Source organism: Meleagris gallopavo, chromosome 4 (assembly GCF_905368555.1).
Source record: "Meleagris gallopavo chromosome 4, MGAL_WU_HG_1.1, whole genome shotgun sequence".
Taxonomy (NCBI): Eukaryota; Metazoa; Chordata; class Aves; order Galliformes; family Phasianidae; genus Meleagris; species Meleagris gallopavo.
In genome coordinates, this window is record NC_139407.1 from 56,146,650 (window position 1) to 56,161,528 (window position 14,879).

At 39.3% G+C, this 14,879-nt stretch overlaps 1 protein-coding gene and 1 long non-coding RNA gene across 17 annotated transcripts in view; one reads left to right on the top strand and one right to left on the bottom strand.

Moving 5' to 3' along the window:
• The window catches only part of LDB2 (LIM domain binding 2), a 209,254-nt gene extending 198,189 nt beyond the window's left edge, over positions 1-11,065 (top strand). For 3 of the 15 annotated variants that reach the window (XM_031553179.2, XM_010710361.4, XM_019614943.3), the window contains 2 exons: positions 492-643; positions 9,792-11,065. In XM_031553179.2, coding sequence (XP_031409039.1) covers positions 492-643; positions 9,792-10,022 — 383 coding nt within the window. In that variant the 3' untranslated portion in view covers positions 10,023-11,065. Of the gene's footprint in view, positions 1-491; positions 644-6,967; positions 7,109-9,756 lie in introns of those variants that run through there. The other 12 variants (XM_031553180.2, XM_085223428.1, XM_031553182.2 and 9 more) reach the window with 8 other exon arrangements.
• Positions 632-13,892, bottom strand: LOC116216591 (uncharacterized). 2 transcript variants are annotated; one of them, XR_004159692.2, is made up of 5 exons: positions 13,823-13,892; positions 12,825-12,909; positions 3,552-3,617; positions 2,449-2,515; positions 632-1,537 (listed from the first exon to the last, which is right to left on the bottom strand). It is a non-coding gene; the product is annotated as an uncharacterized LOC116216591 (long non-coding RNA). The 2 variants fall into 2 exon arrangements; XR_014883208.1 differs by having other exon boundaries at positions 3,552-8,164.
• Positions 13,893-14,879: the final 987 nt, after the last annotated feature.

The window sequence follows — 14,879 nt, forward strand, 5'->3', positions numbered from 1 at the left end:
GAGTTTTAAAGATTAAGCCCATATCAGAATTAGAAGGAAATTACATGCTACTTGCTCATATACTGTATCAATAGTAGCCAGCAGGGCAGAAGGCTGCCTTGTCCCTTTGTCTCTGGCTGGGGCAGCTGAGACTGTGACATACATCAGAACAGGACCTGGATTTTTGGTTAGCAAAACTCTTAGCAAGCTGCACAGCGCCTTTGAATTTCCTGATTTTTACCATGATACTCCCACTAGTAAAATACTTTCAAATATCTTTATAAGTAATCTGGAAAAATGAACTTTGTCTATTACACAAAAATGAAAGCAGAAACCACTGGCTTTGGTTCAAGTATTATTCTAAGGTTCATATCTAAATCTACTTATTACTACTATACTATTACTACTAGTAGTAGACTTGTGAATTTAAAACAAGATAAAAAATATTTCAGCGCTTCCGAAACACTTTACAATATCTACCATTGGCTTTGCTTCTTACCCTTCTACTGCAGCAGAACCCACAAGACAACCGACAACCAAACGGAGAAAAAGGAAAAACTCTACCAGCAGCACTTCAAACAGCAGTGCTGGGAACAACGCAAATAGTACCAACAGCAAGAAAAAGTCAGCTGCTGCAAACCTGAGTCTATCAAGTCAGGTACCTGTAAGTCTCACTTTCCTTTTAGGCCTGAATCACTTACAGTGCTTAAATTCTTTCTTTGTAAAGAAGGTGCATTCTTGAGCAAAACTGTAACAGGCAAAAAGCAACCTTGCATAGTATGCCATGGAAGCTGGAGAATTAGTGAGGAGGTGTGAAGAAGCCATTCTTCAGTGCAGCTTTAATGACCAACCCTTACACAGGGCTATCCTGAGCAGTAGATATGAGTTTTCAGCGCTGGGGCCAACTCATCCATAGGAGTTTTTCCAGTGGTGGTAGGAATCAACTGGGCCTTGTGTTTTCAAGTGTAGTATGAGCTCTGAGTGTGTCTTGAAGATGTCCACCCACCCACTGCTAAGTGAGAATGAGCCCCTGTGCAGCAGGGTTACCATACCTGAGCAGATTGCTCATCTTTCTCCATTAGTACCTCATCTCTAATTGGTGATGAGTTCAATTGCTGAAGTAGAACAAGTTTTGAGTAAATTTGCCTGCAGACATTATCTCTATATCAAACCACTCCATTTACAGAAGGTAGATCCCTTTGAATATGGGTCTGTTTATTCACCCTGCTAGCTGTAACTGTTGGCATCCTAATTATGTAGGGAAACACCAAGTCATTTCCTATTGTTTTAATGATATCACATTTATTGCCTTAGTCACAATATAGGGGTAATCTGACCCTGAATTGTGACAAAATGTGGCTTAATCAATAAGAAGATAGCTCATGCATTTTAAAGCTAGGGAGATTAATTTGGTAGTATAGGAACTATAAAGTGGTATCTCGGGGATAACATGCAGGGATTTTTATTGGATTTCTGATCAGCAGATAGGAAAGAGCAAGGTCTCTTCTGAAGCTTGACAAAGAATACAGGCCTTTTGTCAGCGTGAAGCAGGCACTTCCTGGAAAACATGAATACCCAGATGAAAAAGAGGACTAGACTAACAGTAGTGAAATGAAATGAAGATTTTTGTTTAGCAACCAATTCAGCAATCCACTAGCTTTCAGCAGCTTTGAATTTCAATACATTAAACTCATAATTTCTCCTTGTCGTATTAAAATTCTCACATGGCTTCTATATCTAGAGTCAGATTCTTTGCCTGACATAGGCAACTCTGGGCTTTTCTGGCAGCACAAAGCAGTCAGAATGTCAGCTACCTGATCCCCTCATGGCACAGGTGACTCTGCCTCACTGATTGTCTGCCAGAAATCCCTTTGGATCAATGATCAACCATATTTACTAGAAAACAGCAATTAGGTGTAAAACTGAGCAACCTCCTGGTTTCCTGCTGTCTCCAAGTTTGAATGTCAGGAAGATCACTTTATCTTGGCTACTCTCTGCCCTGAGCTTCATTCAGCACAAGCAGAGTCTGACCCCTGCTTCTCTGAGGCCTGCTCTCCCGGGAGAGGCATTGTTGACATTTGTTGGCCACAGTGGCAGCCATGTGTACTCATACATTTGAGTGTAATTGGGCCCTCTGATAGCTGTCTGTCACTTCCGTTGACACTCAAGCTGATTCAGGTATTCAGAAGCTACTCCTGACAGATGTAGCAGTCAAGGCTACTCTTCCTAATGGGGATGTTAGTTGAGCATCTGAGACATCATGATGAAGTTTATCATGGTATGAGGGATGGATTTTCAGTCTTCACTGATTTTTAGGAAGCTGAGTAGCTGTTTTTTTCATTATTGTTTGCTTCCCATAGAAGAATAGCGAGATGGTCCAAACTCTTCTTTTATGGAGGATCAAGTTCCATTTTTAGGACTCTTCTACTTAGCACAGTGGAAAATACTTAGCTGTTTGATTTGACATACCAGCAGTTCTTCCCATCTTCCCCAAGGCAAAGATAGCAAACCAGATGGAAATGGTTTTGGGGCAAATCTGTAGGATAGACAGAACTCAAAATAATTTTAGTGGTATGATATTTTGGTGTAAAAATTATTCAACACTTTTCAGTTAAACAGGGAAATGTTACTGTGTTTCTTCAAAATTATGCATTCTTTCAAGCGGGCCTTCTTATAGCAGACATGCTATTGCTTTCTGAAGCTAGCAGCATTAACTTGCTTTCTGTTTTATAGAATCACAGAATGGCTTAGGTTTGAAGGGTTAAAGATCATCTAGTTCTAACCCCCTCCCATGGGTAGAGTTGCTACTCACCAGCTCAGGCTGCCAAGGGCCCCATCTAGCCTGGCTTTGAACTTCTCCAGGAATGGAGCATCCACGGCTTTCTGGACAGCCTGCTGCAGTGCTCCACCACTCCCTGAATAAGGAATTCTTCCTAACCTCTAACCTAAATCCCCTATTTTAGTTTTCTTCTTGTCCAATCAGTATCAGAGGTCCTTCAACCTATCTTCGTAAGAGAGATACTTTGTTTCTTTCTCTTAACTTTTCCTCAGTGAATCAGTTAGTACTCAGTGTTTTATTTTCCTTATATGCAATTGAAGATATCTTGAAACATGGGAAAGCTTTCAACTTCTGAAATCATTTGCTTTCCACATTAAAAGTGTTATTATTAGGGAAAAGGAATGAAATCACTGCTGCTTCTGTCCACATGGCTCACATGAACTTAGCTAGTTCCAGTTCCATTTTTCCCATCATCCTCTCAGGAGAACCCCAGGAATGAGCTCATATTTGTGCCACATCTGCACTAGTATAGTCCAGATGTAAGTTTTCTCTTTTTCTTCAGTGGTTTTTCTTTCCAGTGAGGAAAGATAGCCTTTCCACCATAGTAAAATCTAATTTCCTGTCCGTTCTATGCTTCTATGTTGTTTTCTCTTTGATAGTAAATTAATCATGGTTAGAGAATGTTTCCTTGACCTCTACTCTATGTAATGTTTCTTGATTTAGAACATTAATAATTATTCAGTTTTGCTTCTACAGTAATGCTGCGTACACTCTACGAAGTAGGTGAACATACCATATCTCCCATCCAGTCTTCTCACTCACACCATTAGCTTCTGTTTTTGTAATGAGGTTTTCGTGTCTGGAAAGGCAAAATGTAAATTTTCAGGACAGTGATTTGGAAGCTGCTGCTAAAATACTGTTGGCCGTGACAAAGTTTGAAGCTTCAGACATTTCTTGTTTTCTCCATAGCACGTTGCAGATCTTTAGATAAATACATAGTGCTAAGTAAAGATTGATATGTAGCTGTATTCGTCTTATATAGCTGCTTCTTCATTAATAGGAGGTTGTGCCATTCCCTCTACCTGTGTATTTTCTGATCTATTCTTCAAGCAGGGACCATAATGACAATACAAGTCCAACCCCAGAAAGAGAAATCATTGCATTGTATTTCTATGTGTGGGTCAGTTTAGTGCTGCACCTTGAAGTTCAGGTGCTGAAACCTAATCAATCAGTATCATTTGTGTCCTTTTTGTTACCTTAAACTTTTTAGCACTTTGTGCTGACATGTTCTGATGCATCTTTAATGACACAGTCTTCAAAATTATCTTAAGGGTCTCTGATAGCGGGTAGATAGGCATGTTCCCTCTCATCAGTAATTTCAACAGGATCACTCTCATGCTGTCCTCATATCTCTAGCCTTTTTATACTTCCTCAGCTTTGATAAATGAAATGCAATGTTTTGCCCTTCTGACAGTCACTTGCACTCTGTTGTACTTATTTTTCCTTATAATAAGGCTTCTGTGATTATGTTAGTTCTCATGCTACTGATTGCAGATCTTCAGCATCTCCTCTTTTCAATGGGATTATTTCTTCTTAAATCTCTTGTTTCACACTTTTCCTTCATATTAGGAGTTTTCTTCAGACAAATGTAGTTAGCCAGTGTGCTACATGATTACACTGCAAAACTCATGTGTAGGTTGGCCTTTCAGTTGTTCGGTGATTCTTTTGACTTGAATCCATAGATGCTGAGGCAATATGCTGCAGCGCATTGGAAGTAGAACCAAATGCCACTGAAGTCCATCCAAGAGCATAAATACTGAGATATTTCTCTCACCAGCAGTTTGCTTCTCTCAGGCTCCTGTTGGTTTGGGCTGGGTACTTCCAGTGTTTCCACAAATGTACTGCTTTTTGTTTAGAGTGTAGAGAGAGTTGACAAAACAGGGACGTGGAAACTGTCCACTCATCTGTCTTAGTCTCAGTAGATTCAATTTATTAGAACTGTTCTCAGGTTTGTTCCTGATCTTAATCATATCTAATTTTTGGAAAAAAGTCAACCCATTGTTACTGGGATTCCTTTTTCCTCCAAACAGAGAGCAAAGATAAGCAAGACTCCTCCTTCAAGGGTCATGCAAAGCTTGTCTTTCTAATGTTATCTTTCCTATAATTTCAAAGAAAGCTAGTTATCTAATTTGAGTGAGTCATTATTTATCATTTACACTTTACGTATTTACTCTAATATTTGAATCTAGCTGCAATGTTCTTCCATATCTTTGCTCTGTTTTCTTGCCTCTACACAGGTTAAGATCTGATTTCCTTTTCCTTTTTTTTTTTTTTTTGTATTCTTCTGTTTCAAATAAAACTGTCTTTTAAGACCAGACTCTTGTATGCAGACAAGTGCCCTGTACACTGTGATTTGTGGATTACAGGTATAAGATGTCCATACAGACATACCACTTAAAAATCACTTTCCGTTAAGTTTAATGAAAACAGTTCATATTGATCCATTTTAATCTACTTGAATTTGGAAATTTGACAACAGTCCACAACTCTTGCAGATTGTAAGAACCATTGCTCTTGAATGCTATAGAACTAATAGGTGGATTTTGCTTTCCTTTACTAATGAAGATTCTGTTGTGTGTAATACTGTAATCAAGAACCCAATATCATTTGTGTTGAAAAGAATAAAGCGTCACTGCATGCCGCTAAGCAAATCAAATGTTCTTTGTTACATCCAGAATCTTAATTAGAGCCCCCTTGCACTCTTTAAATGAGTTACATACATCTATAATCTCTATTTCTCTTTGTAGTTCTTTGTAAGCTCCTCAGAAAGCCAAATCTATAAATAAACTGCTAACGTGAAAGGCAGCAATACAATCTCTTATGTGTTTCAGAAAAAAGGGGTAGGTTCAGGTGCTTTGTAATGGATGTTGTACTACAGAAGCTGCAGTTTTAGGGCTAGAAGATTAGTGTCAGAAATTATACTGTGTCCCAGAACAGTGCAATTCAGAATCTAAGATTTTGCCTTAAGCAGATGAGAGTGAGCAAATTGGTTTCCAGTTGTTGCACTTTAAGAAAAATGTACCAAACAAGACCAGAATGTCAAGTTAACAGAGAGGACTATGATGAGATGTGAAAGATAACCATTTTCCTCTAGAATGTGTTTACTCTGAAACCTAATTAAAATGTCAGTTCTGTTTCTACGATCATTTCAACACAAATGGCAGTCTGATGTTTTTATCTTGGAGATAGTGACCATTACTGTGGAGGGCAACAGTGGGGCTCTAAGTAATTAATATTTTTTGTGGCAAGGAGTTACAAAGTCAATTATTAAAATAATCACCACTAACACTAAAAAAATAAGGAGGAGATACCTTTCTTCTTTTGACTTTGCACTTACAGATGTGCTGGCTGCTACAACTTGTGCAACTTTCAGTCCTTGGAGTGTGAAACTTGTTTAAAACGTCTACTTGATAGTTTCAGGTGTTTTTAGTTATCTCAGGCTTGTGAAGCACTGTTTGTGTACTTCTGAGGACTGTGACACCTGAGCTGGGTTACATACTAACAAAGCAAATTAACAGCAAAGCAAAATAAAATAAAGCAAAGATTGGCATTTTACATCGCTCACTGTAATATTTTTTTTTAACTTCCACACACCACTAAGACATTGATCAGTTACAGGATTATCTCTAAAATCCCAAGTTAAAAAGTCCAGTTATGTAACTGGGTATCTCGGAGCTAAATGTTGAGGCTAGGTATAAAAAAGTGGAAGCCTGAGAAATGATGGGTCTGTTAAATAGAAGTGCTTGCATTTGAGTTGTGTCTGAAGTGATCTGTGTGTAGTTTATGTGCATCAATTTAAGTTTGGATAGCAGTTAGGGATATTGCAGGATGAAAGGTGTGATATAAATGAAAGCTGCTTTGTGGTTATAATATAAAATAATACATTTATATCGGATAATGTAAAACAGCCACTGCATTATTTACAGCGCTTCACTGAAATCATATTTTACTATCGTGAGACATTCCTTGACCAAAAATGTTATTTCTAATCACAGAGTAAATTAATAAGATTGAGTGACTACAGTCTAAATCTTTTTTTAAACTAATCTAGTCAAATATGTGCTACCATAACTAGGCCATAGCAGTGTTTGCTGCCGTGCAAGAGACTAGGGTTTAATTCTTGGATTCTGCTTCTCACTCCATGAGCAGGAGCTAGGAGCACTCCAGAGCTGCAGCCTCAACCCTGGGAGGGATGGAGCCTTGTGTCATTCAACAGCAGTGACCCCCACTGGCCAATTTAAGGAGAAGCATTGAGGGGCTCTAAAAGGAGTCACTTCCAGTCCTCCTCAGAGGTTGGTGGTCATTGCACGGGAATTAGTGAGTGGAGGTTCAATGGGGTACACTCGGTGGGGTCTTCAGCTTTTCAGTCTGAGGAGCAGAATCCTCTCCGGGGAGGAACCAGCATGTGCGCTTCCTGAGAAAGTATTTTTGCCTGACGTAGTATAAGCAGCAGGATTGTCAAGAATATACATATATAGAGATATATATATATACTTTTAATGTCCTGTAACTAATGCTGTGATATCTGTTTCTTAAATAGAATGAGGGAAAACTCAGCTAACCTCAATATAATTGGAGAGAGAGAGAGAGAGGGAGAAAGACTCAGTGGCATGGAGAGAAATATAAGTGCAAACTATCCTCTCAGTGGGTGTCATTAAATTAAGGAATAATGTTTGCAAAGAGCCTGAGAAATTAGAGATGGAAATACTTACAAGGTCACTGAGTATCTCCCCACTGATGCACAGACGTTCCCTATTGCAGATTGAGGTTTTTCCCAGTCCACTGTGAGGAGACCCAAGCAGCAAAGCTAGCACTATTCTACTGGGGTCATTAATCCTCAGTCTGCAGTTCTCAGCAACAGGAATATTGCCTTATCAGTGGGGGTTACATTTTCATTTACTTAATGTCATCTTAGTGCCCTAGTACTTCAGATTGGCCTAAACTGATGATACTCTTCCTTTCAGCACTAGCAGCTATTAAGGATATTTGCCCCTCCCAGTCATTTGGTCAATGCAATACACAGTTAATTCTTTTCCACGGCCTCCCCAGCCAGCTTTTCTAGCCCCATAGTTATTTTTGATGCACTTCTGTAAGTCTCATCCAAGTTGCTGACCTCTTCCACAGACAACTTGAGGCAGCATCAGGGTCCATGCTCACGAGCATTGAAGTAAAAGGAGATGTTGCCACCTCGGTCTGTGATTCTGTATCTCAATCACTGCGGTCCTTTTTGCCTGACGTATCACTGCACGCTCCGATCCAATTTGCTCTCTGCCAGGTCTCTTGTTGTTAATGCTCTCACAATGCATTGAGGTCAGATCTGCTTCAGCAGTGCACACTATACATTCTCTGTTGTTTAGGGGGATGAAATAAATTAGAAGAGACTTTTCGTTATAAACACCTTTGTCTTTTAAACTTCTGTGTTGCAAAGCTGTGTGTGTTTGATTTAACAAAGGATGTTATGGATAGGTGAAGTAACAAAATGTAGAGAATGTAAAAAGATATCATGCAGCAGTATCCATCTACTCACAAATTTGTCACGTAGCACAGGCTGAAGATGTGATATAAACATTCTTCTGTAGCATGTCAGCCTTTGCTAAGGGATATCAAGAAGCAGCATAGATAGAGGCAGAAATTTGTATTGTTTTGTGGGGAATTAAGTACATAGAAGATTTTAACAAAAAGCATTGTATGTAAGCATTTGTCTTCTGTTTCCTTTTTACAAATGCTTTTACATTCATAAGAAGGAACAGATCCTTTAAAATATGAATCTGTTGTTCTCTAGGATTCTGTGAAGGGCTTGTTAAATCAGCAGGTACAAAGCTAGACATCTGGAATGACTGCACTTTAGCCAAATGTTACCTGATGCCCTGCCACTTGAGCTGCATGAAAATATGCATCCCACATACTTCTTGTAGTGGCTAGCACAGCAGCCTAATTTTCAGAGAGAACAAGAGAGCTCTCTGGCTTTGCACCTTTGCTTTCCAATCTCAAGTTTGCACCTTTCTATCCCATGCTGGTTAGGTTTACTGCAGCAAATCTGCGATGCACTGGAGTACAGTAGGCGGTTTACTTGTTTTCATGGAAGGACAATTTGTACCTAAAGCAGTGATTAGAAGAATCCTTTCTTTCTTGCATGCTTCAGTTTTTGATGACTACTAGCTTCATCAGTGTAATTATAATTAGCCCTCTTCATCTTCCTTTTACGGTACCAGCTGGACAGATTGGTCCTCTTACTGCACAGATTGGCGGCAGGGTTGCCTACATGGAGTTAGGTGACAGGCACCATGAAATAACAGATGGTAAATTCAGGGCTTGTTGGCAATCAGCAGGTTTTTGCTAATGACTTAATTAGCTATGCAAATTGTCAAATCAGTGTGAACATTGTTTTTATCGAAAACTTTACCTAAATTAATTACCATAATTAAGTAGCAGAATGTCAAGTATATTGGATGCGTAAAAGGGCTTGGCTGGCTAAGGATAAGAGAGTTACCATCTTTATTAGAGTGGCCATGCTCCACATTTGAAAAATCTAAGGATAAGAAATGTGGTTTCTTTAAAACTAGTTTTAAAATATGCGTAGCAACTGAGAAGCACCCTGGTGCCTTTCCATATGAAATGGCTCAGGAAAGAAAGACTGGATAAAGCCTAAATTCCTCAAGCAGGACTTTAAGGCACTTTCATAGCCTGCTTGTTTTCCTAAAAAAAAAATTGAGTCTATCTGCTTTTCTGTTTTGGGGCTCCTGAGATCCAGAGCCACGAGCACGCAGCTAGAGAGATGTTGTGTTAATGGTATTTCACTTAAACTAGAAAGAAAATGTGAGCCTGTCTCCTGGTTCCTACTGTGCAGGCACTTTTAACTCTGTTGTTCAAATATCACAAAATTAAGAGATGTATATTCTCTAACATAATTTTTTTAAGTTGATTTTTTCTCTCTCAAGGTTTCCATATAACAAATATTGGGTGCTGTTCACAGGATGTGATGGTGGTGGGAGAACCAACTCTGATGGGAGGCGAATTTGGAGACGAAGACGAAAGGCTTATCACTAGATTAGAGAATACACAGTATGATGCAGCAAATGGCATGGATGATGAAGAAGATTTCAACAATTCACCTGCACTGGGAAATAACAGCCCGTGGAACAGCAAACCTCCTGCTAACCAGGAGACTAAATCTGAAAACCCCACACCACAAGCTTCCCAATAGGTTATTCTGCAGCAGTACTCACTGCCACCTATGTTAGTGGGTTATTGATTACTGTTTCACAGCATCCTTCAAAACAATTTAAAGAAACCTTTCAATGGATACAGTATCTATTTCTAAACTAAATCTATCTGATTTTTTTTTAATTGGAGAAAAATCTTGTATAAGCTTCCATATACGTTTGCTGGAAGCTTTCACATACAACATGATACTGGCACTGACCTCAATTAAAATAATTGAAAATTAAATAGCGTCTCATGGCAAATTTCTGACAATGCATTCTATTGGAGGGGTTGTTTTTTTCCTCATCAAACAATGGCCATATTTTACCAAATCATCAGTGCTCAGGATCTCATTAACGTAACTATGTAAAACTTTTTACAATTGTAATATATTTTCTGCTTTTCAACTTGCACCTGAAATTTCTTGTTTCAGAAAAAAAAACAGCTTTTAAGGAAAAGTAATTTAAAGTAACTTTTGTTCTTTCTTTGACTTTTCTTTCATTGGTTAATCATTTAAAGGATCCAGCATTTTTAATTCACATGTAGCTGATGGCAGTAGATACTCTTTCCATCATTTAATGAAAATACTGAAACAAGAAATGTCTTTTTTTCATCAAAGACATGAGAAATATTTTTATGTGGAAAAACACACCCAGTCCTATGAGAGTTTATGCTTTGTAAAATTGCTGTTGATCCAGATATTTTAAAGCCATGTAATCCATTAACTTTGTGGGCAGCTTAATAAATCTAAAACTTTTGTGTTTTTATTATTGTATCTGAGTTGGCTTTGTTGTTATTTCTTTTCATAGTATATTTCTTGTATAATATTTTTGTAAAGCCCTCAAACTTTTTTTTGTTTTGTTTTACTTTTTTTGGATTCCAGTGTATTTATGTGAAACTTTATAAAAGAAACTAATTTTTTCATTTACATATTAATATGTTCAACTCATCATGTAAAGACACAGTGAGTCAGTGTGTTATATAATACAACTGTATTTTATGTATGCTTTGCCAATAAGTGTGCCAATAAACTGTGTTAACAAATGTGCTCTTCTATACTGCATTTACAGTTCCTTGCGTGCCAAAGTCATACACCCATGTGCACGATCATGCACCAGGAATGTTTGGAATTAGTGTTTCACCAAATTACAATTTTTTTTCCAGCAAAAAGGATAGGGTGTAGTTCAGGTGTGAACTGCTTGCGGCTCCATTTCGTTAGCTGCTCTTTTTTTTTTTTTTTTTTTAACATTAATGATGTTTAACAGCACAGGTCAGTCAGTAACAGCAGCGAGAGTCAGGCACAAGGGAGTGCGGGGCATCCAGCAGGAGCACCTCCACCCTGAACTTGGCCTCCCTTCCCTCCCGTGGCTGGGGCTTATCAGAGCAGGGATTTCCACTCTGCTGAATTCTGTCTGATGGTTTTACAATGAGTCTCTTGACTGGGGCTGGGAGGATTTTAAAAATGCTTTCTTTCCTTTGCTATCAAATCAATCGTTTGTTGGGAGCAAGGCTCTACAGCAAGATCTCCAGGTAAGGGCAACCTGCTCTGAGATGGCCTGGTGTGCACGAGCCCCTCAGCTGGGGCTGGCAGCAGGGGGGCACACACCATCATCCCCAGGCAGCTGTGACCTGTAAGGTGCTCCCTGCAGGTGGCCATGTTCACAGAGAGAGGAATTCCTGGCACACATCACTGAATATACAAGGTCCTGCCTTTTGTGCGGGATAGCAATGTTTTGCTTTTAGTTTTATTATGCTTTTTATACTGCAGGCATTACAAAAGCACCTGAACAACTCCTGGTCTTTTTTGTGATTGTTTTATTTTTCTGACTTTACATACATTCTCCAGAATTGTGTCCCAAATGTACATGCCTATGCTTGTAAGCACGCTGTTGAGGATGAGACTCATGGAATCAATGAGGTTGGAAAGGTCTCTTGGTCTAGAGCAGCCATTCATGCCTCATCACCATACCACTAAACCATGTCCCTCAGTGCCACATCTCCCCTTTTCTTGAACACCTCCAGGGACAGTGACTCCACTACTTCTCTGAGCAGCCTGTGCCAGTGCATCACCAGCCTAAGCGACACTCCTGATTTCTCTAGGATCTAAACTCTCAGCACATAGCTACCTTTAGGGTAGAATTTATAACTGAATAAATAATAAACGTGGGCTGGGTATATCAGCATAGATAGCAATGTTCTTCCCACACAACACTTGCAGGGTGTAGGAAACTGCACGTCTACCATACAGGGACTGTATCAGAAGTAATTTTTCCATGTAAATAATTAAAGTCACACTGTATTCCATTAAGGGATCACTGGCTCCTATATAGCTGCTATAACATTACAATTATACACTGTAATTCTAATGTTCAGAAACACTAATCATTCATATTACATTTCCATGAGCGCACTCTAAAAGGCGTTCCTTATTATTAATCTTTCAAGGCTGGCAGTACTATTTCAATTTTTAGAAGATTTATGATGTCATATTACTCCTGTTGTTTCAGTAAATAAACATAAGAACGTTTGAAAAATGGGTAACAGACTCCTTAGAGTGCTGTCCTTGAATTAATCTGGAAGGGCACTTTTTCCATATCTCCTCAAAATCCCACTCTATAAGCTATCAATCCATCCCATTGTGGTTAGAGTGAATAACAGATGGAGCTAGCTGATTTTATTTATTCACTTATTCATAAAACTGGCTTAATGGAGTGCTTGGCTATGCACAGCAGATGACCGCGTGGTCTCTTCATTGCTGCTTCCTTCATCCCCATGTGTTGGACACTGCATGGGCTTTTCTTACCATGTTCCAATGGTAAACTCTTCAAGAAATACCCTCTGGTCCCATGTCCTCCCATCTGCTTGTACCCTCTTCTGGGGAACATTCCCTGTGGGCAGAGGGTTAAGCTATAGCATTTCTATTAAGTACACCTTTTGGTTGTTGTTTTGTTTTAGTGACATTGTAGTTGTGGCTGCTGTGTGTTCCTTTACTATTTCATGCAGAGAAGGGGGGAAGGTGACTAAAGACCATAGTGAGCTGAAGCACCACATCTGTGAGAGCCAAGGCTAAGCTCAAAACTGAAAGCTTGACACCAACAATTAATTGTGCTGTAATCTAATCTCACCACCCACAAGAACATTGTATCTCTTTCAGAATTTGGAAGGAAATAATGTTGTTGGCACTTTCCTCTGGGGAGCCTTGCAATTATTGAAAGGAGGAAGGAAACTTATCTCGTGATGCTGAAATACTTTCAAAATGAAAGCTCTTGTTTGCTTTAGCTAAATGGGGGGAAATGCTGGCTCTGAGAAGTGCCCTCTCAAATCACAGAGAGGAAATTCTGCAAGTTTACTTAGAAAAGCAAGATCATATAATTAGTAAAGCGAGAACTGATAACTAAGCTGAATGCTATTACAAAAAACTTAGACTGTGTTAGAATCACAAGCACTAGTACATCCTGGTTGTTCTTTGAATTGCTTTGTTCTGCGTGTTTTTTTCCTTGGGTCAGCAAAGCCAGCTTCTCAGGGAACTTCCAAGCCACCAGTCACCAGCCAGTCTCACCAGCCACCCCTCATAAGGACATTTAAGTTCTTAAAGGGAACTTAAAACTTTTTTCTCTTTTTGCAACGAGGACACAGAAGCAGTATTTACAGCTCTGTAGTATATGCACAATTAATGAATAAACTAATACTATGGTATAGCAGTGTACAATTAACAAACATACAGATGTTAAGGTATAACAAATGGCTTAGCTATGATATTATTACACCAAAGCAGGAAACAGAAATGATAGGTACACTCACCCATAACCTAGGCTCACATAGGAAACTCCAGTGGAGTGGATCTCCAGAAGAGATCCTTCCCCACTGGCGGTCAGCTCTTAAATGGGTCTAGGAGAGGTGGAGCCAGGCTCCACCCCTTCCTGCAGCACAGGTGAATTGCCTTCACCTGTGCTCCCATGGCTGACTCATTGCTCGCCTCAAGTGATCAATCAGAGGTTTAGGCTGTGATTCAGCAGTCCCCATGCAGATATATTTCAGGAAGAAGGTACCTTTATCATCTTTGCATCGGTATGTGTGAATGTAAAAGCTTCATAGAGTAATTCAGTTTGTAAGTGAGCTCAAAAGATATAATAGTCTTGAAGTATGCAGAAAAGGAAGGGGGAAGGAAGCTACTAAATGAAAAGACAAAATATGGGGCACTGCAGAGCATTGTTTAGTACTAGGGTGGACAGAGGTTCCTTACCTTTTGCTGTAGAACACCATTAAAGGAGTATAAATGATGGAACCAGCTGTAAGAACAGACTAAATTTTGCAATTTCATGGCCTCCATGAAAAATCCCATTTTAGCAAAGACAGGATGAAAGAGAAAGCATGAATGACTGATATTCAAGGAAGCCCAGTTTGTGCCTAATATATCCTGGAGAAATTGCTAATGGAAATTGAATAGTTCTGGAAATATTTCCTGAGACTGCAACTCTGATTGAGCAGTCCTATGGTGATATATTGCATGTCCAAATTAAAGCTGCCCTGGAGCACCAGTAACCCCAGTAGCTGGTTTTACTGTGTAGGGCTGGATGATATGTATATTTTTGCTTTTTTACAGCGCATTCCTGTACAAGGCTAAGGCCCAAATCTTCTCCTATGTAAGAGGAGCTACTGAATATTTAACATCCAGAGGATGTGATGTTACTCTAGCATGTTGTTGTGCTTCTGGTAGGAGTCTGGTGGTACCCCAGTATTACGGATTAGCAGATGGTAACTTTAACTTGAGTCACTTTTGGTAGTCTCTAAATTTATGGTCCATGCTGCTATGTTTCATTAGGAGATAGTAATTACCACTGAATAGTCACAGCACTAA